The following is a 24,558-nucleotide window of genomic DNA, read 5'->3' on the forward strand; positions in this document are numbered from 1 at the left end:
AAGGCCTTTAAAAAGGTCACAGACCCAAAAGAGGCTGGCCCTGTCGAATGCATATGGATTACCATAAAGTGAGTAATCCAAGATGCTTTAAGGCAATTGGTTTTGAGGAACTGGGCCGGCTTCCCCCACCCCAGCCCACCTAGATCCCAGATCTATCTGCCCCCGCCCCCTCCGCCCCACCACTTCCCTAACTCTGAATGCCACTCTGCTCTTCTTTTCTGAGACTCGGTTGATTCATCTGTAAAGTGGGGATAACATTACCCACTTCTCAGGGTTGTTGGGAGGCTTAAATCAGTTAACAAAGATGAGCACTTAGCTCAGTGCTTGGCCCATAATAGCTGCTTAACAAATATCAACCATCCCCTTCTCATGGTTGTCACCACTGTCATTCTTAGTGAAAAGGGACCGCTGAGGATGCTTGGGTTGGAGCAAAGTCTTCTAGCAGAGATGGGGGCCCTAAAAGGATCGTAAGCGTAAGTAGACCCAGGGTTATGGCTGGCACGAAACCTAAGGACCCAGAGTCACCTGGCCAGCACAGGCGTCTGGGTCCATGTGGGTAGCTGAGAGGCTGTCAGGCCTGCTCAGCAGATGGTTCTGCCCACGGGAGGCCATGGCCATAAGGAAGGGACAGCCAGGCCCAGCCCCGCCCTGGCGGCCGTCATACCTTTTCGCTACACTTTCTGATGGTGGCCGTGAGCTCACTGACTACCATATCCACACACTTGATACTGGGCTCTTTGAGCTTCTGCACCTGCTTTTTCACTGTGGCTTCAAAAGCGAGGTCAGGTGTGAAGAGGCCCGTCCTGCACCCGGGAGGAGGGGACAGGATAGGAGGTGCAGCCGTGGGCAGGTGGGGAGAAGGAAGGGAGTGAAAGCCAAGCAGAGCCAGGATTCGGGAGTGGAGGATGGCACGGGCATGAGGGAAGAGAGAGAGAGACACCGACACAGAGAAAGAGAGAGAGAACAGAAGACAATGTGAGCGTGGGACCGGCCCTCCCTACCGCCACCCGGGGTCGGCACCTCCCAGGTGCTGCCAAGTATCCCCCAAGACTCTGTGGGTATGGGGTGGGGGGCTTCTGAGGGACTAACCCCCACTCCAGACAGGCCCCTTACTGAGTTTGGATCCTCTCCCCAGGGCTTGGGGCTCCCCCCAACCCCTTCTCCTCAGCTACACTGAGCCGGCCCTCTCTGACTTTTCCAATGCTATCTTTGTCACAGCCTTTGGGTCCTCCTAAGGGTCCCAGGCCAGGACCCCACCCACCCATTCTGTTCAATTCAAGGTTTGCCAGCACCTCCTGCATTCACTTCATCCTGGCTCCAAAGCCTAGCATGATTCCCTACCTCCACCAGGATCGCTGCATCCAGCTGCCCAGGCTGTGCACTGCATAACTCCAGGGGGCTCCATTTGCATAGACCATGGTGCAGATGATGCCTCCTGGAGTTGCAGCATAGCTGCCTGACCTCCACTCTCCAGCTCTCTGTTCTACTCCTGCCCTTCCCTTTCTCCACAAGGGGCATCCTTTGCCTCTCCTCCAAAAGGGTCTGGAGGAACTCAGCTGGGAAAGACAGAAAGAGAGAAGAGGAAAGACAGAAAGAGTGGAAGTGGTGGTAGAGAGGGGCCAGGGCAGCAGTGGGGAGAGGGAAGGAAGGGAGGCTGAGCGTGGAATCAAATAAGTACTGGATTTGGGAGTCTAAAGCCTTGGCTTTGAGTAATAGCTCTGCCACCTCCTAACTTATATGACCTTGGACAAGTCACTATATCTCCTAAGCCTCAGTTTTCCTGCTGTGACATGGGTGCCATCCTCCCTGCCCTGTCGTCCTTGGGAGGTTCTGTGAAGCTCAGATAACATAACAGGTGGAAGAGGGCTCTGTGCCTGGAAGGTTAGATGTGGATGGAAGGGAAGGGGAAGGTCCCGAGTGAGAGTTCTGAGTGAGGCAGGGGTGAGAATGGGGAGGATGAAAGACCGTGGGGAGTCAGGGTACCTGCTAGACCCGGGTCCTCTGCACCCCTCTAGCCATCCAGACCCCCAGAGCAGCACCCAAGAAGGCCCTGTATCTCACCTGCCTGTGGGGTCCCTGGAGCCCCCAAAGGGGACCCCCAAAGCTGGAAGAGGGCTCAGGGTCCCTCCAGGCCTATTCTCCTTGAGCTGGGGGAGCTCTTGGTGGGCTCGGAGGATGAACAGTCGCCATCACACCTGTCTTATCGATGTCTAATCCCTGCGTCTGGGGGCCAGGGGGTGGGTAAGGCCCCCTCAGAGAGGCCCCCTGTCTTGGTCCTTGGTGGCCTGCCTCCCCCACCCCGTCGAGGTCTGTACATGCTACCGAGGAGGTGGTGGGGGATGTGGGGGAAGGAGCGCCTGGCAGCGGTGCAGGAGGGGGGCAGAGGTGGGGGGGCTGGCCCGGGCCACCGAGTTACCTTCTTGGTGCACTGTCTAACCGTGCTGATTAGCTCCGAGATAACCATGTCCACACACTTGAGACACGGTTCTCGGATCTTCTTCACCTGCTTTTTCACAATGGTCTCAAAGGCCATGTCTGGGGTAAAGAGCCCCGTTCTGAACGCCCGGAGCGGGAGAAGGGCACAGTGTCACAGGCCAGCTCCTGCCCGGAGTGCCAGGCCAGGGCCCCGCCCGACCCCCTGAACTCTGCCCTTGGGGTCCTCCCACTCCCCCTCTCTGGGCGTCAGTGTTCTCATCTGTAAAACGGGTGGGAGGGTTTCTAATAAAGGGCTTTCCACTGACGCTCTTTGGGGCAAGACACGGTCTGCTTATAGTCTTGTATGTCCTGCTTCCTCTGAAAATTCTGTTCGTACAAAAGGTGCTATGGCCAGAAATGGTATGAAAACTGCCAAACTGGGTTCTCTTTAAGAGCCTTTCTGGGGATAAAACATTTTATTTTAAGATCAGGAGAGAGATTTTTTTTTTCTTTCTGTGTCACGGCCAATGCAGTTATCAGTCTGTAATTTCCATGCCAAACCTTGGAATTGAACCTGCTTAAACACAGGGATATTTTGATCTCGTTCACTGCCTCGCACATAGCAGGTGCTTTAAATTTTCTTGTTGAATGAACAGTGTGGGTCTGGGTCCTTGAAGGGGGTTAAGCTTTTAAGGAAGAGTCCTTTTTCTAGTCCCCTTTCCTGTTCCAAAGGCCATGGGGCTGGCTAGAAGGAGGGAATGATGTGGAATGGGACCCACTTGGGGCTAATGAGACTACGGAAGGGTCTGGAGGGTTGAGAGGCCCTGTCCCATCCTAAAAGGACACAGACCTATACTAGTGGCTCCATCCCAGGCCCTCCCCAGTGGTTTGGCACCTCCTGGAGAGGACTGGGGGAGGCTGTCTCATCCTGAGATGGGCAGGGGGTCCAAGCCTGGAGGATGCTTCCCCAGCCACCTATGTCCTGGCCTCTGCCCAGCTGGTCCAGCCTGCGGGCCCTGGTTCCAGGGACAGCAAAGGTGGACAGCAAGTTGCAGAGAGAAGGTGGCGCATGCCTCCAGTCCACCTCCCCTAGCCCGAGCCTATTTGAGCTGGGAGCCAGGAAGGGTGGAGGGGGTTGGGGACCAGGGCTCTCGGTCCTTCCTGAGGGCAGCTCACTTCTCTCCCTGTGCCTTGGCACCAGACACCCTGCCTTCCAGGGCTCAGCCCCCTTCCCCGGTCCCAATACGTGCCTAATGCCATGGATATTCTTGATGGCGTAGCTGATCTCCCTTCGGAGCTCCTTCTCATCAAATTCCATCTGTGTAGGAGAGGAGGCGATAGCTGGTCAGGGGCCTTCTGGGCCAAGACCCATGCCCCCCTCCCAGGGTTGGGCGCCAGGTCAGCAAATGTATTCGTGAAAGTCCTGGGGAGGGGTAGGGTGGGTGGTCCTAAGCAAAAGCGCCCCCCCTCTCCCTCCTGGCCCCCCCCCCCGCCCCCCAGGCCCTGGGGAGACTGTCCTACCTTGACTAGCTCAAAGGGGAAGCGCTCATGGAAGATCCGGTTGATGCGGGCTCCTCCTGACAATTCATAGGTGTCGATCTGGTCCCCTGAGCCCTCAATGCGCTTCTCAAAGTCCACGGCAAACTGCTGGACCATCCTGGGGGTGGAGAGAGTGGGATGGTGTGAGGGGGCTGCAGCCGCCTCCTGGAGGGAGCCCTGGGGGAGCCCTGCGCTGAGGGGCCGCTCGGTGCTGGGGAGTCAGAAGCCGGGGCGGGCCTCACTGCAGCAGGGCTTTGGTCTTGCGCGATGGGTCATCAGGCCGGAAGTTCTTGTATTCCTCCACCTCCTTCTCTATGGACAGGAGCTGGCTCTGCAGCTTGTTCCGAAGCCCCGGCAGTGTGTCCCGGATGTGATTGGTCAGTTGCTGGGGGCGGGAGGGGGAGGGCAGAATGAGACAGGGGTTACGGCTGTGGTCACAAATGCAGATACCCGGAGTGTCAAGCAGGGGCCAAGATGCCAGGGCCTGTGGATGTGGTGAGGTTGGAAGCTGTAGAAGGCAGCCATGACCTTGCCCATCACTGTCCTGCCCACGAGAAGCAAAGCCGCTGGGGCCTGGGCCGGGCCTACAGTGGGTGTATGAACTGAATTCATGAGTGAACAACGCAATATTCTTTTCTTTCCTTCTTTCTTTCTTTCTTTCTTTCTTTCCTTACTCCCTCTTTCTTTTGAAGATTTTATTTTATTTTAAAGATTTTATTTATTTGAAAGAGAGAGAATGAGAGAGAGCACAAGAGGGGGGAGGGTCAGAGGGAGAAGCGGACTCCCCACAGAGCAGGTTGCCGGACACGGGACTCGATCCTGCGACTCCAGGATCATGACCAGAGCTGAGGGCAGTTGCTTAACCAACTGAGCCACCCAGGCGCCCCTCAAGATCTTATTTTTACATAATCTCTATGCCCACTGTGAGGCTCAAACTTACAACCCTGAGATGGAGAGTACAGGCTCTACCAACTGAGCCAGCCACCCGCCCCATGCAATTTTCAATAGAAACCGGGAGTCTAGATTTTTATTTGAAATTACCTGATTTCTAGACACCATGAGGGCCAAATAAAATGTCTCTGGGCAGGGATGGTTGGAGGGCTGCCCCCTCTTCCCCTCTGAGTTTAGGCCTCCCGCAGGGTAATTCTCAAGTTCAGAGAGCTGGAGTGTCAGGTCTGTGGGGCCCCCAGTCCCCAGTTCCGCCCCCGCGCCACATGCCCTTCCCCGCTCCCTCCCATCCCCATCACACCCACGAGGAGGACTCCTCTGTGGGTCACCCTCACATTTGACTGGTTCTGTCCTCATGCTGCTTTCCCCAGGCCTGAGCTCCCACCTGGTTGAGGACCTTCTGCAGGTAGGGTGTGCCCATGCGGTCCGCCAAGTGGCGGTAGGAAGGGTGGGAGAGGAAGAACTTGCGCTCAGCGGCCAAAGCCGCCGTGATGTCCTTCTTGCCATCAATGTCCTTCTGGCTTCGGTTCACCACCCCGATGTAGCCTGTGGAAGGCCGTAGAGGTCAGGGGTGAGCAGCCTTGCGCAGCGTGGGGTGAAGGAGAGGGGCAGAGCAGCAGGTTAGGGGAGGGGCCTGCCTACCTCTGCGCAGGGGAAGAAGCTTGTTCTCCAGCACATCACGGGCGTCGGTGCCCTCATCCATCAGATCCAGCTTGGTGATGACCCCGATGGTGCGCTGGCCTGGGGGGCCGCAGGAGAGGCTCATCTGCATCTGCACTCGCCCTCCCCACCTGAGACCCCCTGCCCGAGCACCCGCTCGGCCCATCTCCCTACCCATACCTTCCCTCACCCACCGCCTGCCTCCTTTACTCTTCAGAGTGGCTCCTCCTGGCCCTGAAAGTAGAGCCCCAGGGCCTTGCACTTCTGCTGCCCTCAGGAACCTACCCTGGGGGTCCACCTCCTTGGCAACCTTGAGAGCATCAGAGTTGGCCAGGTCGGAGTTGGCCGGGGACACAGCCAGGATGAGGCAGTTCTCCTTGGTGACAAACTGCATGAGCATGTCCCGGATCTGGAACTCGATGTCAGGAGGTTGGTCCCCCACCGGGACCTTGGTCATTCCGGGCAGGTCCACCAGTGTCAGGTTCAGCACTGGACAAGGTGGCGAGAGGGCGGGCTCAAGGTGAGGGGCGTGGCGGTGGGCGGGCAGATTAAGGAACGGGGTCGGCTTGAGAGGATCCGCTCGGGAGCCGGCGGCAGGTGGACGGGATTAGGGAAACGCGGGGCTGAAGCAAGGGGAGTGGGGCCGTGCGGGGCGTGGCCAGCGGCGGGCGGAGCCACGGCGGGGTGGAGTTTGGGGTAGGATGGGCAGAGGAGCGGGGGTCGCTGTGGGGGCGGAGCCAAGCCAGGGGGCCGGGAGGCCCGAGGCGGGGCCACGTCTCCTCACCGTGAGGCGAGTAGACGCGGAGGTTGATGGGCACCGGGGAGATGCCCTTGTTAGTGCCAGTGACCCGGTCGGTCTCAGCCTCGATCTCCAGGCGCACCTCCTCGAAGTCGGTGAATTTCTTCCCCTTGCAGTGCAGGAATTCGGCATATTCTGCCCCAGAGTGGGGAGTTGGGGAAGAATGGTGGAGGGGTAAGCACCCTAACCTGGAACCCACCCGGGTCGCCTCTTCCACTGCACAACCCCCCAAACACTGCCTTCTCTCCCCTCCCTACCCACAACACCACCACAGTCTCCGTTATGCATTTTTTTTTCCGTTATGCATTTTTATCCCCACTTCCAGACGGGGAATCCAGGGCCAAAAGCACACAGTAAGCTAGTTCAGGGGCTAGGCCGGACCGCTCTTTGGGGATAGAGTGGGGAGGCTGGAGAGGCCCGGTCGGGCTGCTGGCAGAGCGCGTACCTGTGGTGGCATTGACCAGCTGCAGGACCAGGGGGCGTCGGGTGACGATGCCTGACCCTCGGGGCAGGAAGTCCCTGTAATGAGGTGGGAGCGAGAGGACCATCAGGGCCTGAATAGGCTCCCTCTGTCCTGGGGGCATCTGTCCTGCCACTGGGCTCTCCCAAAGTGCCCACCACACCTTAGTCCAAGGGGTTTCAGGTCACAGAGGGGAGATGGCATCCGAGAAAGGTAGAAAGGACATTCCCCCCACCCATTACCTTGGGTCACAAATTTATGCATATCAACTGCCAGGAAACCAATAACCCTCAGCTCTCTCTCGGGTATGCTCTGTGTTGGTTCTGGGCCAACAAGAAGTCCTTCTGCCAACCCAGTCACCACCATTCAGCTGTGTCGTGGGGGTGCCCTGCGTGCCCAAGCGCCCAGTGGCCACAGAGTGGGTCTCAAGGAAATGGAGCTGCACCTTCTCCTCTCCTTTCCGCTGTGGGGGAAGGGCAGCATCTCACTTCCCCTTCCCTGGGGGCCCCATCTGGCTGAGGCTGAGGATGAGGGGGGATGGGGGAAGGAGGAGGAAAGGGAATTCATGCTTCTTCAGGGGCCTACTGCACACCAGGCTCCTTGTGGGCAATATCTCATGGACTCCACCCAACAGCCTTGTGAGGCAGGTGCTGTTATTATCCCCATTTTCCAGATGAGGAGACTGAGGCTCAGAGGTGTTCAGGCTGAGCTGCTGGTGTCCCGCAGAGCAGGCTCCGAAGGCAGATCTGTTTGACTCTGCTGGGAGAGCTCCCTGTGCTTCAGTCCCGTGCAGACCCAGTCTCTGAAAGACGGGACCTGAGGGGTCCCCGAGTCACTGGCCCAGACCTGATGTCTATACCCCAACTATCTGCTTGTGCCGATGTCAACCTCAGCAGTCCTTCTGGCTAGCCCTTGTGGGTGCTCATTCTCTGTGGGTGCTGTCCTGTCAGCACTTCTCCTATCCACCCCCGCCCACAGCCCCACCCAGGCCGGCGCGAGTCTGAGGGTGGAGGTCTCTTCAGGGACAAGGCGGTCAGAACAGCAGTCATGGGATCCCCAGGACACAGGAAATCGGGGAGCGGGCTACAGCCTGAGGGACCAGAGGGATCCAGCTGGCCACCTCATTCACGGAGACGCACATGGAGGCCCAAGAAGGGGAAGAGACATTCAAGCTCCTTCAGGACTTGGACGGAGCCTGAGAAGAACCCAGGTCTCCCACCCCCAGCTCAGAGCCTGGACCACACAGCTTCCTGACCCACCCCCACCCCCGCACTCCCCCACCAGGAGGGTCCCAGACACAACAGAGTAGGCCCAAGCTCCTGGGTTCAAGGCCTTCTCTTGGGTCCTGGGGAGACTTCTTCCTGCCTGGTCCCTCCTCTGGGGAGATGAGGCGTCAGCTACTTCTATGGGGAAGGAGAAGGATGACAAATCCCGCCTCGATTCATCATTTCCAGGTGCTAGGCAAGCACTTTTCATTTCTGCAAGACGGAGCTTTGGAAGGGCAGGCCCAGCATCTTTCTGCTCACCCCTGGATCGCACTGTCTAGCCCAAGGCTTAGCATGTAAGAGGCACTTGATAAATGCTGACTGAATCCCCGGGCCCTCAAAACAGGGCCCTGACATGGAAATGATCATTTTACAGATGAAGCCACCAGGACTCAGAGGTGAAGTGACTTGTCCAAGGTCACCCAGATGGGCACGGGTCAAACCCAAGGGCCTGTGAGGCCCCAGAGACTGGGAAGTTTCCTGTCGAACTCTGCCCCTCCTTCAACCCAAAAAGCCAGAATTGGCTTTTTATGTAATTCAATTACATTCCGTCTCGGACAGATTTGGAAGCAGCTGCTCTGTGCCAGGCCCTGTGCTGGGCCTCAGGGATGTGATGTGATGAGTCAGACAGCTCCCTACCCGGAGGAGGAGCTTGCAGTGCAGAGGGAGAGACAGACAAGTAAACAGATAATGTAATGCGGTGTGACACAGTGCTCCAAGGGAGATAGGCCAGGCAGCTCAGAGAAGGAGGGAATTAACGGGTCGGGGGTTGGAGGGGGGGATGGTGGTGAGGCAGTTCCTGTCTCTAACCCTCCCATCCTTTACTCACTGCTCTGGGGGTGACTGTCTAGTATTTGGGAACCCCCAGGGCTGTGTTGATAGGACATCTGTTCTCATAAGAGTCTCGGGTGGGCATGGGGGCCTGGGGTCCACCCTTTCCCCCAACCAGCTCCTCACCCAGCAACTGTTGTTGCCATGGAAATTATAGGAGGGGCTGGGAAGGACGGGACTCCCCACAGAAAGCCCCCCATGCAGAGACATGGACCTTCCCTGAGAGCTCTTCCCCGAGAGCCTCCCTCCCTGCACAGAGAGGCCCGCTCAGCCCCAGCAGACCTGCAGGTTGAAGGCCAATGAGATGCTGCATAGAGGGTATAGGGAGCCTACGGCCCAGCTGAAGGGGTGGTTAGGGGTCTGGGCCAGGCTTCTCCAAGTCACTGGTTCCCCAGGGCTACTTAAAGGACAAGCAGCTTATGGGAAGCAGAGATTAGAGGAGCAGGGCCATGTGTTGGAGTAGAGCCCTTCCTCAGACCAGGATCTCCAGGGCCAGGGTGGTGATGGGGGTACCTGGGTGGGGAAAGGTCCCATCTCTGTCATGGCACAGGTTCTCAGAGCAAGGCCCTCATGAGGCCCGCAGGGGCAGCTTTTTTTTTTTTTTTTTTAAAGATTTTATTTATTTATTTGACAGAGATCACAAGTAGGCAGAGAGGCAGGCAGAGAAAGAGGAAGGGAAGCAGTCTCGCTGCTTCGAAGAGAGCCTGATGCCGGGCTCGATCTCAGGGCCCTGGGATCATGACCTGAGCTGAAGGCAGAGGCTTAACCCACTGAGCCACCCAGGCGCCCCGCAGGGGCAGCTTATTAAAATGCATGTTTCTCGGGGCACCTGGGTGGCTCAGTGGGTTAAGCCTCTGCCTTCAGCTCAGGTCATGATCTCAGGGTCCTGGGATTGAGCCCTGCATTGGGCTCTCTGCTCAGTGGGGAGTCTGCTTCCCCCTCTCTCTCTGCCTGCCTCTGTGCCTACTTGTGATCTCTGTCAAATAAATAAATAAAACCTTTTTTAAAAAGAAATGCATGTTCCTCAGATATGCTGGGTTAGGATCTAGTGGGGCAGGGGTGGGGGAGAGGGAACCTGGTTTTTAAATATGACCCCCCATGTCACTTTCATGTTCCCTTGGTTAGGAGCCAGTGCCAGGCACAGGCCCTGGGTTCAAATCCCACCTTAAAGCCATTCTGCAGTCTGGCCAAGGTGCTTCACTCTCTGGGCCTCAAAACCTTCAGTGGCGAACCAGCATCATAGAAACCGGGCATCAGCCACGACCACATGTGGGCTACAAGAAGGCCAGGGGAAGCTTTTCATGCAAAGAGCTTAGCCTGGGCCTGGTGCCTAGTAGGTGCTCAGTACCCCCAGGGGGCTGCCCAGGGTGCCACCCCTTCTCAGCGCCCTCTCTAGGAGAGTACCCAAATTTCAGCAGGGAATGCGAGATCCCACAGAACGCTCTGCCCGTCTCCTCCAGGCACTGACCTGGACCTCGAGATCCTGACCATGAAAGGTTAGGTGCAAATGACGCACTCGAGGAAAAGCCATGTCATTCTTCCATCACTGTCTAGAGGAGGGGACAGAGGCCCAGAGAGGCGCAGGGAGCTGTGGCGGGAAAGGTGGCTGAGAGGGGCCCAGCCCCATGCCTGGGCAGGCAGCAAAGAGCACTGGCTGGTTCACCCGTCCAGACTGAATCCTTGCTCCCTGCTGGACTCCCAGGCTCACCCCAGGCCTGGCTCTTGTCTCAGGCAACGCTCAAGGGACAGAGCATGGCTGAACCCCTCCACAGCTCCTGCCTTCCACCTGGACACACGGCGCTCTGTTAAAGTGGGGGTTCAGCCCAGCCTGGCCCCCAGCCAGTGCCGCCCCGCACCTCCCACCCAGCTCCTGCTTAGGTTGAGGGAGGACCGAGAAGAGGGTGCTGGGCCCACCAGCCCCGGGAGTCATGTGGGAGGGGTGCATGGTGGCCTGCCAGCTCTCCCTACTCCTTCTGGACAGATGGTGGTTTCCCGAGGAGGCCTTGCCTTGCCATCTGCAGAGGCGCTTTCAAACCTGAGGCACAGGGAAGATGAAGTAAACATCTCTCGAGGCCTCCAAGGACCACATGCTCCCTGTCTGAATTGACACCGTCCTACTCAGAGGGGTCTGGAGAAAGTGCACCAAAGGCCCAGAGTGACCCTCCCCTACTCTACTCTAGGACCTGAGATCTGGGGCCAGAGCTCAGGGACCCTGTTTCCCAGATCCTGTTGAACTCAAATAACATCAGCGAGCAGCCCTCAGTCTGGCTCGCACCCAGCAGCCACCTTCCTTCTAAGTCTCCTGTTTCCTGGGCTCTGAGGTCAGACAGGCCTGGCATTGAATGTCAGAGATGCCACTCAGGAGCTGTGTGGCTGTGGACAGGTGGCCATACCTCTCTGAGCCTCAGTTTCCACATCAGTAAAATGGGTTACCGCGAGGCTCGCATATCTTGATGCCTGAAGAAGTGGTAGCTGTTGCGATTATAAAGAATGTAACTTGCTGAGCAAAGCTGAGAACACAGGCTGGGCTCCTACCAGACGATGCAGCAGGGAGTGAGTTGGAAGGGGGAGGTCCCCTGGGGGCCAGCCGGAAGAGCGGGCGGGTGCGCCAGGATAATTCCAGCCAAATCTTGCCCCTGAAAGCGGAAGGCAAGGGAGGCAGGCAGGCTCTGAGGTGCCCTCTGAAGTACAGGGCTGGGGTGGAGGCAAAGGAGCGGGTGGGCCAAGAAATACAGTGGGGAGGAGGTGAGGTGGCCTCCAGGCAACAAGTCCCTCTCTGTTCCCGCTGCCCCAGGAGGCCCCAGGCATGCCCACACCGCACAGCCCATGTGTTTCCAGCTGAGGTTGGAATATTTCAAGGCAGTCCTGGCCTGGCTTCCCCCGATGCTCTGATGTCCCGAGAGCAGGGACTGGGCTGGTTCTCTTGACCACAGTGGCCCCAGTACCCAGCACGGAGCAGGGCATGTAGCTCGCCCTCGGGGCAGCCCTGCTGGCCAAGAGAATGACTTGAAGATGAGCTCCTTGGGGTGCCTGGGTGGCTCAGTCTGTTAAACGTCTGTCTTTGGCTTGGGTCATGATCCCGGGGTCCTGGGATCGAGTCCTGCATCAGGCTCCCTGCTCAGCTTTTCCCTCTCTCTCTGTGCTCACACAGTCTCAATCTCTCAAATAAATAAATAAAATCTTAAAAAAAAATAAATTGAAGACGGGCTCCTCTAGTTTTCCCACCATTACCCTCATTGTACTGGTGTGGAAACTGACGCACAAGGGAGGGAAGTGTTGCCCAAGGTCATAGCGCAAGTTGGTGACTGGGTAGGAGAGCTCCCAGGGCTCTGCACTTCCTCCTCAGCAAACCCTTTTCCCTACGAAAGAAAAGCGATGATCTTTCCTTCCTCCTTCCTTCCTTCTTTGCCTCTCCCTTGCAAGTGTTGATGACTTTCTATTTTCAAGATGGAAATAGATCTCTCTTTTGCCTCCTGCTTGTAAAACTCATATGTTCCTCCTTTGAAAACATACTCGGAAAATACACAAAACATTTAAAAATTAAAAAAAAAAAAACCACGATCCTCCTAACACCTGGGGACCACCGTGATAAACATTATATCATTTTCAATAATAATCACGGCGAACACTGAGGGCTCGCAGACTGCTGGTCAGAGGCTCTGCTTGAAAATCCGCATCATCACGAGGCTTCTTTTCGGGGTGCTGGAAGGGTTTTAAAATTAGACTGTGATGATGGTTGCACAACTCTGTGAATGCACTAAAAATCATTGAGCTGTGCACCAAAAACAGGTGAATTTTATGGCATGTAAATTATACCTCAATAAAGCTGCTTAAGAAATCTGCATCCTTTTTAAAGATTTTATTTTTTTAATAATTCCTTTTTTTTTAAGATTTTTAAAAATTTATTTATTTGTCAGAGAGAGAGAAAGTACAAGCAGGCAGAGTGGCAGGCAGAGGCAGAGAGAAAAGGCTCCAGTCCGCAGTCATGCAGCGGCTCTGTTTGCCTAACAGCTCATCAGGGGCGTCTCCCAAGTCATTGGACACAGAGCTATACCCCATGTTCAGTTCTTACCACCAGTAGCTCGAGGTAAAAGAATCTCAGCTCCACCATTGAATGATTTCCCTGCTCCGAACCTCAGTTTCCGCACTAGTGAAATAGGACACAAGCCAGCAGCTCCCTCCTAGGGCTGCTGAGGCGATGCCCTGAGATCCTGGCTGTGGGAGGCTCCAACGGAGGGTGCCCGCCGGTGCCTAGGTGCCCTGTGTGTGCTACTGAGCATTGCGTTCCTCCAGATTTGGGACTCAGGTCAGAGGGGAGCGTGCATTCTCCCGCTGAGATTTTTCTCCGCATCCTGCCTGGTGGCCTCATTTCCCTGGGCTCAGACCAGATGCCTCTGAGCTGGAGTGATGCAAGGGAGGCACTAATAAACAGGTGAAATGCTAAAAGTAACTGTGGTTTAAAATTAAAAAAAAAAAAAAAAGAAAGAAAGAACCGTAATTGGAGCTGCTGTCTGCCGGGACCCCTCCGCCCAAGGCTTTGGCCTCTCTCTTCCTCTGCAGCCCCTTGTCTTGGGAGAAAACTGAGCCCTACGCCACACGCTGAGGGGTCGGTCATAGGGGGAAAGGGTGATCAGGGAAGGCATCCTGGAGGAGGTGTTGGCTGACGTGAGACTTGGAGGATGAGCCAGGGAAGGAGGGAGATGAGGGCGTGGTGAAGATGAGGACAGGATATACCAGGAGACGGGGGCGGGGGGGGGCATTTTTTCCATGAACTGCAAGATACTAGGGCAGACCCACGGGGAGAGGCTAGAGGGAAGTAGGGCTGGCTATGGCTGGCAGGACTGAGGGGCCCAACTCAGGAGCAACTCTGCCTCTCTCTGCCAGGGCAGTGGGCAGATGCCATTTAGGAAGCTGCCTTGAACACCTTCCAAGACCAGGAGTCATTTTTCCTCGTGCCTGCAACGGTTTCAGCCGTCCCCACTCCGCTCTTGGTCCTTAGCTGGAATTCATGCCGGGGAGGGGTCAGAGTCCAGAGAGACAACCGGGGAGAGTGGAGGAGAAGCTGAGGGGGGTCATATGTGTACATGTGGGCAGGGGTGAAGAGGAACTGACACGGAGGCTGGGGACCACCAGTACCCATTCCGTTGCTGTGGGACTTCGGACAGGTGCCTACCCTCACCACCTGAAAACGGGGGATGAGAGTCTGTTCCTCCAACTAACAGTTTGTTGGTTCCAAGGAAATAATAATCAGCACTGCCCTTGGACATGGGGAATCAGAACCCCTGCCCCACACTTTAGGGGTCCCTTTTTGGATCTCTAGAGCAAGGGTTCCCCAGGGGCCAAGAGTCCTTGCCCAGCTGGAGCTTATGCACCCTTCCTAGGCCACACTTGAGTGTTCTGGAATTCCCTCTCAGTCTCAAGCCCTCCTCCAGACTTCTGCCCTGCCAAGTGGGGGGTGGGGGTGGGGGTCCTTTCTGGCACTGTGGATGGAGCTCAGATGTGAGGGCGGGGTATCTCCATGTGAGGCCAGGACATCCCTCTGGTGCAGGCTGGAGTAAGAAGAGACAGGGGCAGCCTGGGGAGAGGGGCCACCTGTCCCCACAATGCCACACCCCAGCACGGAACTCTGAGTCTGAAATTCTAAATTCAAACCCAGTCTGCCAGGTTGTTATGAAAGTGGCTTTGCCAAGGCGGGAGAGCAGAATGTTTTGTGTTCAGCGATCCCTTAGCTTGATTTATAACTAGAATATTTAGACATCAGGCACGTGGGCCTCCATTTCTGCCCACGCACCCCCCCCCCCCCCACCGCGAGTTTCTGACCCTGTAACCCCAGCCAAGGTCAGGGAAACTCGATTCTATTGGAGCTTGGATCAGATGCTGTCTGCCAGAGTTACCTTTCATTCCCGACTCCTTGAGGCCCCTGGATGGGGCGGGGGTTTGGAAAAGATGTTCTCTGGCCTGGGTTGAGCATGTGAGTCTGGTTGTGGACTCGGCATGCGGCAGGTGCTGGCTCTGAGCGCTCAGAAACTGGAGCAGGGTGGCTGCCTGGCAGGGAGTCGGCTCTCTGGGTGCGGGTGGCCACTGAGGGGCTGCTGGGGTGCCTCGTCACCTTCCTGGTCTCCCTGGGGCCTCCACTCGTCGCTCAGTTCCACTGTCTTTTGCCTGGGTTGTCTAACCCACTGGGCTCCTTCCCTCCTTGGGTCTTGGCTCAGATGGGACCCTATCCCTGGGGCTTGTTCACTCCTTTGCCTGATTGGGTCCCCTTCTTGCTCAGGTCCAGCCTCAAATGCCACCTCCTCAGGAGGGCCTTCTCTGCCCCCCCGATGACACCCCTCTTTTCAAAAGAAGGCTCCCCATACCCTGCTTCAAATACACAACAAAAGGGCTCTTGGTGTGATTTAGTGTCTCTCTGTCCTGCTCAGCTGTGAGCCCCCTGAGAGTAGGGATGTGTCCTACTGGCTCATGGCTGTATCCTCAGGGGCTGGTACGCTGCGAGTGCCAAGCCAATGTCAGTCCCTTCTGCCCCCTCCACAGTCAGTGATTTTCCACCTAGGATGTCTCAGGCTATCCCCTAATTTCCTTTGGCCTCAGTCTCCAAATCTGGGAATTGGAACCACTCAGATGTATCCCAAAGCATTCAGAGGATGAGAGCTTAGTAAGGATGGGCTGTCCCCCACTGGAGGGCCTGGGGATGACCAAGAGAGGGGCTCTCAGAGGCCACAGACTGGCACCAAGACCATGCTGGGATGAGAACATGGAGGAAGGGACAGGAGATTGGTAGGAGGCAAGGAGGCAGGGAGCCTGAGCAGAGTAGGCAGGTCACTAGGGAAACCCAAAACCTTGCTTCTCAGGCCCCCTCTTGGGCTTTGGGCAGAGGCCCGCTCACCAGGCCCCCTGCCACCACTCGTGCCCCAGTTGCCACCCAGCCTGCCCTGTGTCCAGGCGGAACAGACCTGGCACGTCACCTCTGCGAGGCCTCCCCCGAGTGTTTCATGGGCATTATCTCAATACTCAGCACAACCCCACAAGGGAGGTTCTATTATTATCCCCATTTTACAGATGAGGAAATAGGAGCTGAGCAGAGTTTCAGAAACATGCCCAATGTCACTCAGCCTGGAAGTGGCAGGGCTGAGCTACGAACGCACCTCGGATTCCGGAGCCCAAGCTCTCAGCCCCTCTGCCACGTTCTCACTGGCCTTCGCCTCCCCAGGGGCCAAAAGGGCAGGGAGGGTGGGTATTACCCATTTGTCAGCCTACTGGGCACTGGAGTGGGGGGAGGGAGGGCAGAGCCTGAGAGCTTGTCCCAGGGCACCCCACTCTTGGTGCCGGACAGGTGTCGTGGAGGGGTGCGTGGAGCCGGGGGCAGTCAAAGGAGGGTGACCTAGGGTAGCAGGCATCTACTCACAAAATGCAGGTGTATCCTGGGGCCCTGCACACGCTCCTCTGTCTACATTCACCCCGAGATGATCTCATCTACTCCCATGGGTTTAAATCCCACCTCTCCGCGATGGGGGAGTTCCAAATTTACACTTCTAGCCCGCCTTCCCCTGAGCTTCCGGCTTGCATCACCACACGGCCCACCTTACACTTCAGACTCAACATGCTCAAAATCAAGCTCCTGGTCCTGCCCCCGCCCCCCCGAACCTGCTCCTGCTGTCCTCCGGTAGCGGCACCAGCACCCACCCAGAATCAAAGACACTGACGTCATCCTCGGGTTCCTATCCTCTCACCCGGCACATCCCAACCACCGCTCGTCGTGTGGGACTTTCCTCCAAAATGTACCCTGAACCCCACGGTTCTCCTCCTCCTGCTGTGAAAACCCTGGCCCGCGTCCCTCCTCAGCGCCTGCGCACTGGAGCAGCCTCCTCACCTGTCCCCCGCCCCCTCCCCAAGTTACACACTTGCTGGAATCCGCTCAAGGCGCTCCACTCCTGAAAAGCTTCTGGCAGAAATGAACTACCCAACTACTCATCAGAGCCTCAGGATCTCGTAGATCCAAACCCTGGCTACCTCTCTGATGTCATGTTGCCCTTGCTCACCAAACACCAGCCACAGGGGCTCCTTTCCGTTCTTTGAACAAGCCAAATTTGTTACGGCCCCAGGGCTTTTGCACAACAGTTCACTCCACCTAGAATGCATCTCAGTCCCATGGCTTCTCATCTCAGATGCTACCCCTTCCTAGAAACCATTGCTGACCTTCCTTTTTCCCCTTCCACAGGATGGACCCCATTCTCCCATTGTCTTCTTCATATACAGGCTCCTGTGTTTACCATTTCAGAGTTTCCCCCCGTGAAATGCAAAGGTTTTGTCTTTTCTAACCTAGACTCTCCAGCGCTGTGACACTGTGGACACTCCACGAATGTCCGAATAATTAAATGAATTAGCCTCAGTTTTCCCTTCTGTAAAAGGGGGATGAAGAAGGAACATCGACCCAGACAAGTCCTAGCAGGGTCCCGGGCAGCTGCTGTGCCACTTCCGCTGCAGAGCTGACCACGGGCCATCCAGGGGTGCCCAGGAGCCCAGGCTGGTCGGGGGCAGCCTCTGTTCCCTATGGTGTATTTTTCCTCTTCCTCTCCCTGCGGGGTTGGTTCCTGGGAAGCCCCAGGAGATGGAGACGGAACGGCTGTTTCCATGCTCACGGGTCTGGGGACCCAGGCCTAGGCGGAGAGGTCAGGATCCCATGAGGGAGCAGGTAGGGCTGGCTTGCGGCCCGACTGAACTCCCTCCAGGTGCCCCAGCCCTGGCCTCCTCACTAGCTTTTATGAGGATCAAATAACGCTTTCCCACCCGTGCCCCCACCTCAGGCCAAGCCCCCCACCCATCTGCCCTGGGCTCGCACCTGGACACCCCGCACATCCTCCCAGAGGGCCACTCTTAGAGGGCCCCAGGGTGCTTGGGGCTGTGAGAGGACCCGGGCCTCAGGGGGTACAGTCCACATCTTGCTCCACTCAACAAGCTAACAAGGGGCCAATTAATTCAGCAGTGGCCGTGTTGGCCCGCTGTGTTGCCTACTTGCTGGCACCTGCCTTGGCTGGACAGTGATCTCCAGGAAGACAGGGGCCGGGTTGGCCCTGGCACACATGGGTCCCCAAGCCTGACTGATCACCAACAGCTGCCTCTCGTGTGTTTACAAAAGGATGTTTATACCCATGAACTCCCTGGAGCCCAGCACTGCCTGGTCAGGCAGGTAGGGCAGCAATGGTCTGTAGTCCCATTCTACAGATAGGGAAGATGGAGGCCCATGCACCTGCATGTCCTTGTTCAGGGCCTGGCTTTCAGGGGCTCTCAAGACTGAGATTAGGAAACTGAGCTTTGGGCTCTAATAGATGCTGTCCTTCCTGGCTGGGGGACTTTGGGCAAGGCATCTAACCTTGGGGTCTCTTCCCTTAGCTCCAGGATGGGCATCATGGTACCTGCCTCATGAAGCTGCTGTGTGCCATCCTGGGGAGAACGGTAGGGTGCACCAGAGAAGGGCTCAGCAGGGGTGCGGGTGGGGGATATGGTCACCTTCCCACCCCTCCCCCCACTCCATGCTTCCTGCCCAGAGCACACAGCTCGGGAATAAGCAGGCTTTCAGCGAATGTTCTATAGATGAAAGGTAGGAATGTGGTTTGTACACTGTAAAGTGCCACATTTCTGTGGGTGTTTCTTAAAGCACTAAGGCCTCTGGGCTTTGCTGTGTATGTCCAAAGTCCCCGCCACCCCCTCACCCTGACTGCTGGGCCACAGGGAAGGGGCCCATCTGTGTATCTCTTGCCTGTTTGTCTCTGCAGCTCTGAAGGTCATGTGAGCAGGAGGGGGGCTCTATGGGAGCCCATCCCCAAGAGACAGACGGCCTCCCCCGCTGCTGACCAGATGGGCCCAGCCACCCCCACAGTGGTTTTCCAACATCTCCCAGATACACTGCTCCAGTCAGAATCCTTCCCTCCAGTCCCAGGGTTGGCACTAGGTTTCCCAGGTCATCTGAGGGGTAGGAACAACCATCCAGTGAAACTGTCCTCAATAGAGGTGGGGAAACAGGCTCAGAGAGGGCAAGTGACTCTCCTAAGGCTTCACAGCAGAACCTGGCTTGGACCCAGGATGTCCCCTCAGAACTGCGGTCTCTCAGAGGGAGGAGGGGCCTCTGTTTCCCTCTCTCACATGCCAGTACTTCCTTAGCAGCAAAGGTCACTGGGAGAAAGCTAGGGTTTTTGAAGAAGGTGAGGGAGGAGTGGGGAGGCCAGTGTCACTGTCTCTCCCTGTGTGCTCAGCCCCCATCCCGCTCCCAGGAGGGCGCCATCCTCTTCTTAGCACCAAAAAGCCATCCCTGTCTCCATTTTCCCTGGGGATCCTGGGGGGGGGGGTCACGACCCCACCTGCCCCCCTAAACGGGGGACCTTTTGTCTTTGCGGTTGTCCCCCACTCCCTGCCACCTGGCCCTCCCAGCGCCCTGGGGGATCAGAGACAGGAGGGGGATTAGGTTGTGCAAATGGCTCCCCCCTCCCCGCCATCCTGCTTCCCTGTCTTAGTCATCTCTGCCCTCCGCCGCCTTCTCCCTCCATTACGATCCCTCTGCCAGGCCCGGGGGGAGAGCGACGGTGGCAGGCGCCCGCCCCCCCCAACCAGGGGCGGCAGCCGAGCCAGGGGCCGGCGGCTCGCAAGAGGATCAGAAGCGGTCTCGCCGCCAACCCCCTCCTGGTCCTGCAGCACCCCCCCATCCTCCCCCCTCCGCCGCCGCGCTGCGCACGGATGGCGGCGGGAGCTGCAGAGGTGTGTGTGTGAGGAGGGAGGCTGTGCCTGGTCCTCGATGTCCGGGGGCTGTGTCCTCTCTCAGGGACACAGCTTGGTGTGGGGGGGTCCCTAGCAAAGGCCCAGGGATCCTCATGAGGGAGGGAGCTGTCCTCCGCGGAGCCTAGGGCTGGGGAGCACTGCCCTTGGGGTGCTGCCGGCTCCGAGGGCCGCGGGAGCCGAAGGGAGGCGCTGAGTAATGCAGGCCCCCCCTGGTGCCTATACTGGGGGAGGGGGGGACCCTTCGCCAGGGTCCCTTAGCAGAGCGCGGTCTTCCCTAAGGGATGTCGCGGAGGCGGGGGGCGTGATACCGTGGTCGGTGGCTTGACGACGTTTGAGGAAGAGCGGGGGGCGCTGCCTTCCCTGAGGGGGTCTCGGGGTTGGGGGGGCACCCTCCGTCTGGCTGCAGGCGGGGGGCGCGCCGCCCGCGGGGGCAGCGCCGAGGGCTGCGAGGTCGCGGCGCCGTCCTGGCCGGGGGCGGAGGCCCGGGGACCAGGGCTGGGGGCGCGCTCCGGGGCGCGCCGCTCCTACCTGCCTACGAAATTCTCGAGCACCGAGCTCTTGCCGGCGCTCTGGCCGCCCACCACGGCGATCTGCGGCAGGTCGAGGTCCGCGTTCTGGCCGATAGCGGAGAAGGCGTCCTGCAGCCGGTTAACCAGCGGGATGAGATCCTCCATGCCGCGGTTGCCCATGGCTGCGGCGGGCCCCGCGGGCTGCGATCCGGCAGCAGCTCCCGCTCCCGGCTTCGGCTCCGCGGCTGCAGCCGCGCGCTCCGACTGTCTGCGCCGCGGGCCCCCCGCCCCTCAGTGAGCGGAGCAGAGCTCTGCGCCTGGATGCCGCCAGAGGGCGCCCCCAGCTCTGCGGACTGGCCGTCGTGCGCAGGTGCTCCCTGCGGCACTATGGGGATTGTAGTTTTCTCCATCTGCGGCTTTCGGGGCGCTTGAGCCGCGTTTGGCGGGGGCTCTGATGCTGCACTGCAGCTATCATTCCTGGAAATGGGCAAGGTTTCACCCCTAGTACTGGACCTCTCGGCTTGTGGTTATGGCTGTCTCCATCTTACAGATGAGGAAACTGAGGCTTGGAGAGAGATGGGTCTTCTTCAAGGTCACGTCTCCTGACCTGGAGTTCCTCTGGCCTCAGCCTCGCTGCCTTCTGCTCTAGGTTCTGCCACTTATTCATGGTGGCATGCCCTTCCCGCCTTTGGGCCTTAGTTTCCCTGCTTCTAGAAGGAGACAGAACAGAACATTAATTCAAGAAATATTTATTGAGCAGCTACTATAAGCCAGCCCCTGTTGTAAGCAGTGGAGATACAGCAGTGAACATGACCTTTAGATCTTGCATCAGGGTGGTGGAGACAGACTGTGAATGAAGAAACAGGTACATGAAATCGTAAAAGCAAAAACAGTTTACACTAACGGTGATGGAAGAAGTAAACAGAGTGTGAAGAGAGGTACCTGTGTGGGTGCAAAAGGTCCATTCAGCTTGGGAGGAGGTGGGTGGTTCTCTGAGGAGGTGACATTTGAGAAGAGACCTAGATGATGCGAAGGAGCCAGTCACAGGCAGATCAAGGAGGAAAGCAAGCCAGGCTGAATGAACAGGAAGGGCCAGGGCCGTGACCGTGGAAGGCCTTCTTGGGAGAGTTGGGACTTCTTGTCCTAGACAGTGTCAGTCTTTGCCTCAACCCATCAGCATGGTGGTAAAACTGGAATTCGAATCCAGGACTCCTAATAGCCCTACCCTTTGTATCCCGTTCACATGGAGAGACCATGGGCCCCAGGCCTAGCCATCCACCTCTGATTCTGAGGAACCTAATTTGGACTCCCCACAAGAAGGCTAGAAAAGAGAGGCCAGCTTACCCTGTGCTGCTGGGCATCAGGGGGTCCCTCTATATGTGAATGTGGGGGTGGGGGAGCACTGCTGGGAGAGCAGTGCCCTGGGAATCAGAGACCACCATTCACTCACCAGTTTAGTGCCTATTACCTGAGCCAGACCCTATGCTAGACCCCAGCGATAAAACAGTGAGAAAAATGGACAAAGTCCTTATCCATATGTGGCTTATATCCATATGTGGGAAAAGAGGAACAAAGCACCAACGAGCCAATAAGTAGGATTCTGTCAGATGGTGATGGGTGCTTTGGAAAGCAAGAAAGCTGGGGAAGGTTAGGGGCGGGGGTAGTGTTGCTCTTTGTTTAGCGCGGTGAGAGTAGGATTCTGGTAAAAATGTGAACAGAGACCTAAAGGAAGTTGGGGAGTTACCCACGTGGACATCTGGGGGCGGGGGATTTTCCAGGCAGGCAGAGGAAAATGAGCAGGCCGTGGGCTTTGGTGAAGCTGGGTGATCCATGTCCCTTCCTGTCTCTGAGCCTCAGTTTTCTAATCTGGGTAATGGGGATGATGAGATTGGAATCCCTGTCAGGGGCCTGGCCTTGGCTTGGTGCTCAGGAGAATTTAATTAAACCAACTGATTGAGCCCTCCAGGCACCTGGAGCCTCAGCTACCTACAGCACACTGCCTGAGCAACTGCTTATACCCGGCCCCTTTATTATGCTCTGAGAACCAGAGAGGGCAGAGATGAAGCCTGGAGTGGATCCATTAATTTGGGGAAGGGGTGCGTTTTGCAGATGTTTGCCCAGAGGGGCACCATCCAGCTGGATTGTTTTTCCTAATTACAGTAGTGAAACTTACTGTAAAAGTCAGACCTTACCCAGTAGTTGAAGCTCCTGGTCATCCCCCCCACCCACAGATAAACACTATTTATAGCTTTTATAGTGTTTTTTCTCTGGTTGGTCCTCTATATATTCGTTTTGTTTCATTTTGTTTTTACAGAAATAGGATCATCCTATAGGTCTGGTACCAGACCAGCAGCTTGGACATCATCTGAAGTTTGTCAGAAACGTGGTATCTCGGGGCACCTGGGTGGCTCAGTAGGTTAAGCGTCTGTCTTCAGCTCAGGTCATGGTCCCAGGTTCCTGGGATCGAGCCCCGCCTCGGACTCTCTGCTCAGTAGGGAGCCTTCTCCCCAACCCCCGTGCTTATGCTCTCTCTGTGTCAAATAAATAAATAAAATCTTTAAAAACAAGATATAGAATCTCAGGCTCTGCTCACGGCCTGCTGGCTCACAACCTGCGTTTAACAAGAACCAAGAGCCCCAGGAGATTCCTATGTGCATCACAACAGAAGCAGCTCCAATATATATCATTATATGCAGTTTGAGATTTGGTGGGGGGTGGGAGGAAGAGGTTAACAAAATCATTCTGCAATTTAGCTGGAAAAAATTTTATTTACATAATTGGGAATTGACAAGAGATTTTTTTTTTTTTTTTTTTTTTTGGTAAAGCATGAAAATGTTGGGAGCTTGTACTATCAGGCATTAAAATATATTTCCAAACTGTAATAATTACGCTATGTAGTAGCATCATGGGAAGAGACGGGCAGAATCCTGGAGCAGGGTAGGTCTGGAGGTAGATCTACGTGAGCATAAGAGTTCATTACGTGATAAAGGTGCAGCTCAAATTAGAGGCAAGTAAGAGACCTCCAGGTAATGCTACAGCCTCAGACTTCATTTCAGATGCAAAGAGAGGGGGCATCTCTTTTCCCTCTGAACATTGGGGACCTTTGCCAGCAAGAGATTGGTTAAAAGCAATTAACATGAGTTTTGCCCCAACAGTGTCCCCAACAAGTTACCAGGCATTATCTTGTCTTCAAGGAGTCAGGACAAAGTCATATACATTCTAAAAAATGTTCCATTCCCTCCCCATGATAAAGTCATCCAAACCGATTACAGCAAATTGAAAAAAGGAAAGAAAGTGACCCCCCCAAGAGCCCACTACACACATATATTTATTTTTTCTAAAACTAGGATCATAATGGTGTAGGCAATTTTGTAACCTGCTGAGTTCACTTCACATCGTCGTATCATGGGTGTTTGCATAACCTTTGAAAGCATAATTTCTGATGGCTGTGTGCTACTCCTTCAAAGGTAGACACCGTGATTTACTTAGCTGTTCCCCTAAAGTTGATCACTTTCCAGAGAGCCATTATAAATAATGTTTCCATGAATGACCTGCTGCCTTTAAAAAGTCTCCTTTCTGATTATTTTCTTGGGCACGTTGCCTACAAGCCGAACGACCAGGTCAAAGGGCAGAACGCGTTCAAGAGTCTTGATAGAGAATTTGCAGATTGCTTTTCTGAAAGAAAAGGATCACGGGCATGAGCATTATTTTGTGTTTTTGATTTTACTTTGGCAATTTGCTAAGCTCACTCAGTGCCAAGTGCCAGCGCTTAGCATTACGTAATATCATCTTCACACCCACCCAGGGAGGGAACACCCATTTTATAGACCGGCTCAGAGAAGACTCCCCAGGGGGCCCGGGTCCCCTAGCCAGAAGGGAGTCGAGCCGGGATTCGACCTCTCAGACTTCTGCGTGCTTGGACCTAGTTGGGAAGCCTAAGGATCTTAACTCCTTCTCTCCGTCCCTATTAGTTGCGTCTTGGTTCTCACCAGAGTGAGTTTTCTAAGCCGGGCGGAGGTGATGCTGTCACACTCTTCCCTAGACACCTTCCCCTAGCGCTCCCTGCCCTTCGGGATAAAATTATGCCCAAGACCAGGCCTTCAAAGCTCCCACGGTCCAGGCTGCCCTTCCATCCAAGGGCAGTCCTACTGACTCCGGCCCCCGCCTGGCGCGGTGGCCACGTTGAGCCACCTTCCGCGCCTCTAAATCCAGGCGGAATTAGCCGGTGCCGCCGCCCGGGGCTGCGGCGGAGCCTGTCCAGAGCTTTTAGGGCTGCGCTGGTCACACGACTGCAGCGATTGGTTGACTCACTCCGGCCTCCGCAGCCGAGCGCGCGGCACCGGCCTCCAGTCCGCTTGCCTC

The 24,558-nt window shown here is 56.4% G+C and overlaps 1 protein-coding gene across 15 annotated transcripts in view; it reads right to left on the reverse strand.

The window, feature by feature from the left end:
• The window catches only part of DNM1 (dynamin 1), a 44,255-nt gene extending 23,763 nt beyond the window's left edge, over positions 1-20,492 (reverse strand). For 7 of the 15 annotated variants that reach the window (XM_059142936.1, XM_059142937.1, XM_059142935.1 and 4 more), the window contains exons 1-10: positions 20,216-20,491; positions 6,807-6,880; positions 6,347-6,496; positions 5,848-6,051; positions 5,545-5,643; positions 5,288-5,448; positions 4,197-4,339; positions 3,937-4,072; positions 3,666-3,733; positions 665-803 (exon numbers count right to left, since the gene is read on the reverse strand). In XM_059142936.1, the coding sequence (XP_058998919.1) occupies positions 665-803; positions 3,666-3,733; positions 3,937-4,072; positions 4,197-4,339; positions 5,288-5,448; positions 5,545-5,643; positions 5,848-6,051; positions 6,347-6,496; positions 6,807-6,880; positions 20,216-20,376 (1,335 nt within the window). In that variant the 5' untranslated portion in view covers positions 20,377-20,491. Of the gene's footprint in view, positions 1-664; positions 804-2,416; positions 2,556-3,665; positions 3,734-3,936; positions 4,073-4,196; positions 4,340-5,287; positions 5,449-5,544; positions 5,644-5,847; positions 6,052-6,346; positions 6,497-6,806; positions 6,881-20,215 lie in introns of all 15 variants that reach the window. The other 8 variants (XM_059142942.1, XM_059142943.1, XM_059142933.1 and 5 more) reach the window with 2 other exon arrangements.
• Positions 20,493-24,558: the final 4,066 nt, after the last annotated feature.

This window comes from Mustela lutreola, chromosome 12, assembly GCF_030435805.1.
Source record: "Mustela lutreola isolate mMusLut2 chromosome 12, mMusLut2.pri, whole genome shotgun sequence".
In the NCBI taxonomy this organism is placed as follows: Eukaryota; Metazoa; Chordata; class Mammalia; order Carnivora; family Mustelidae; genus Mustela; species Mustela lutreola.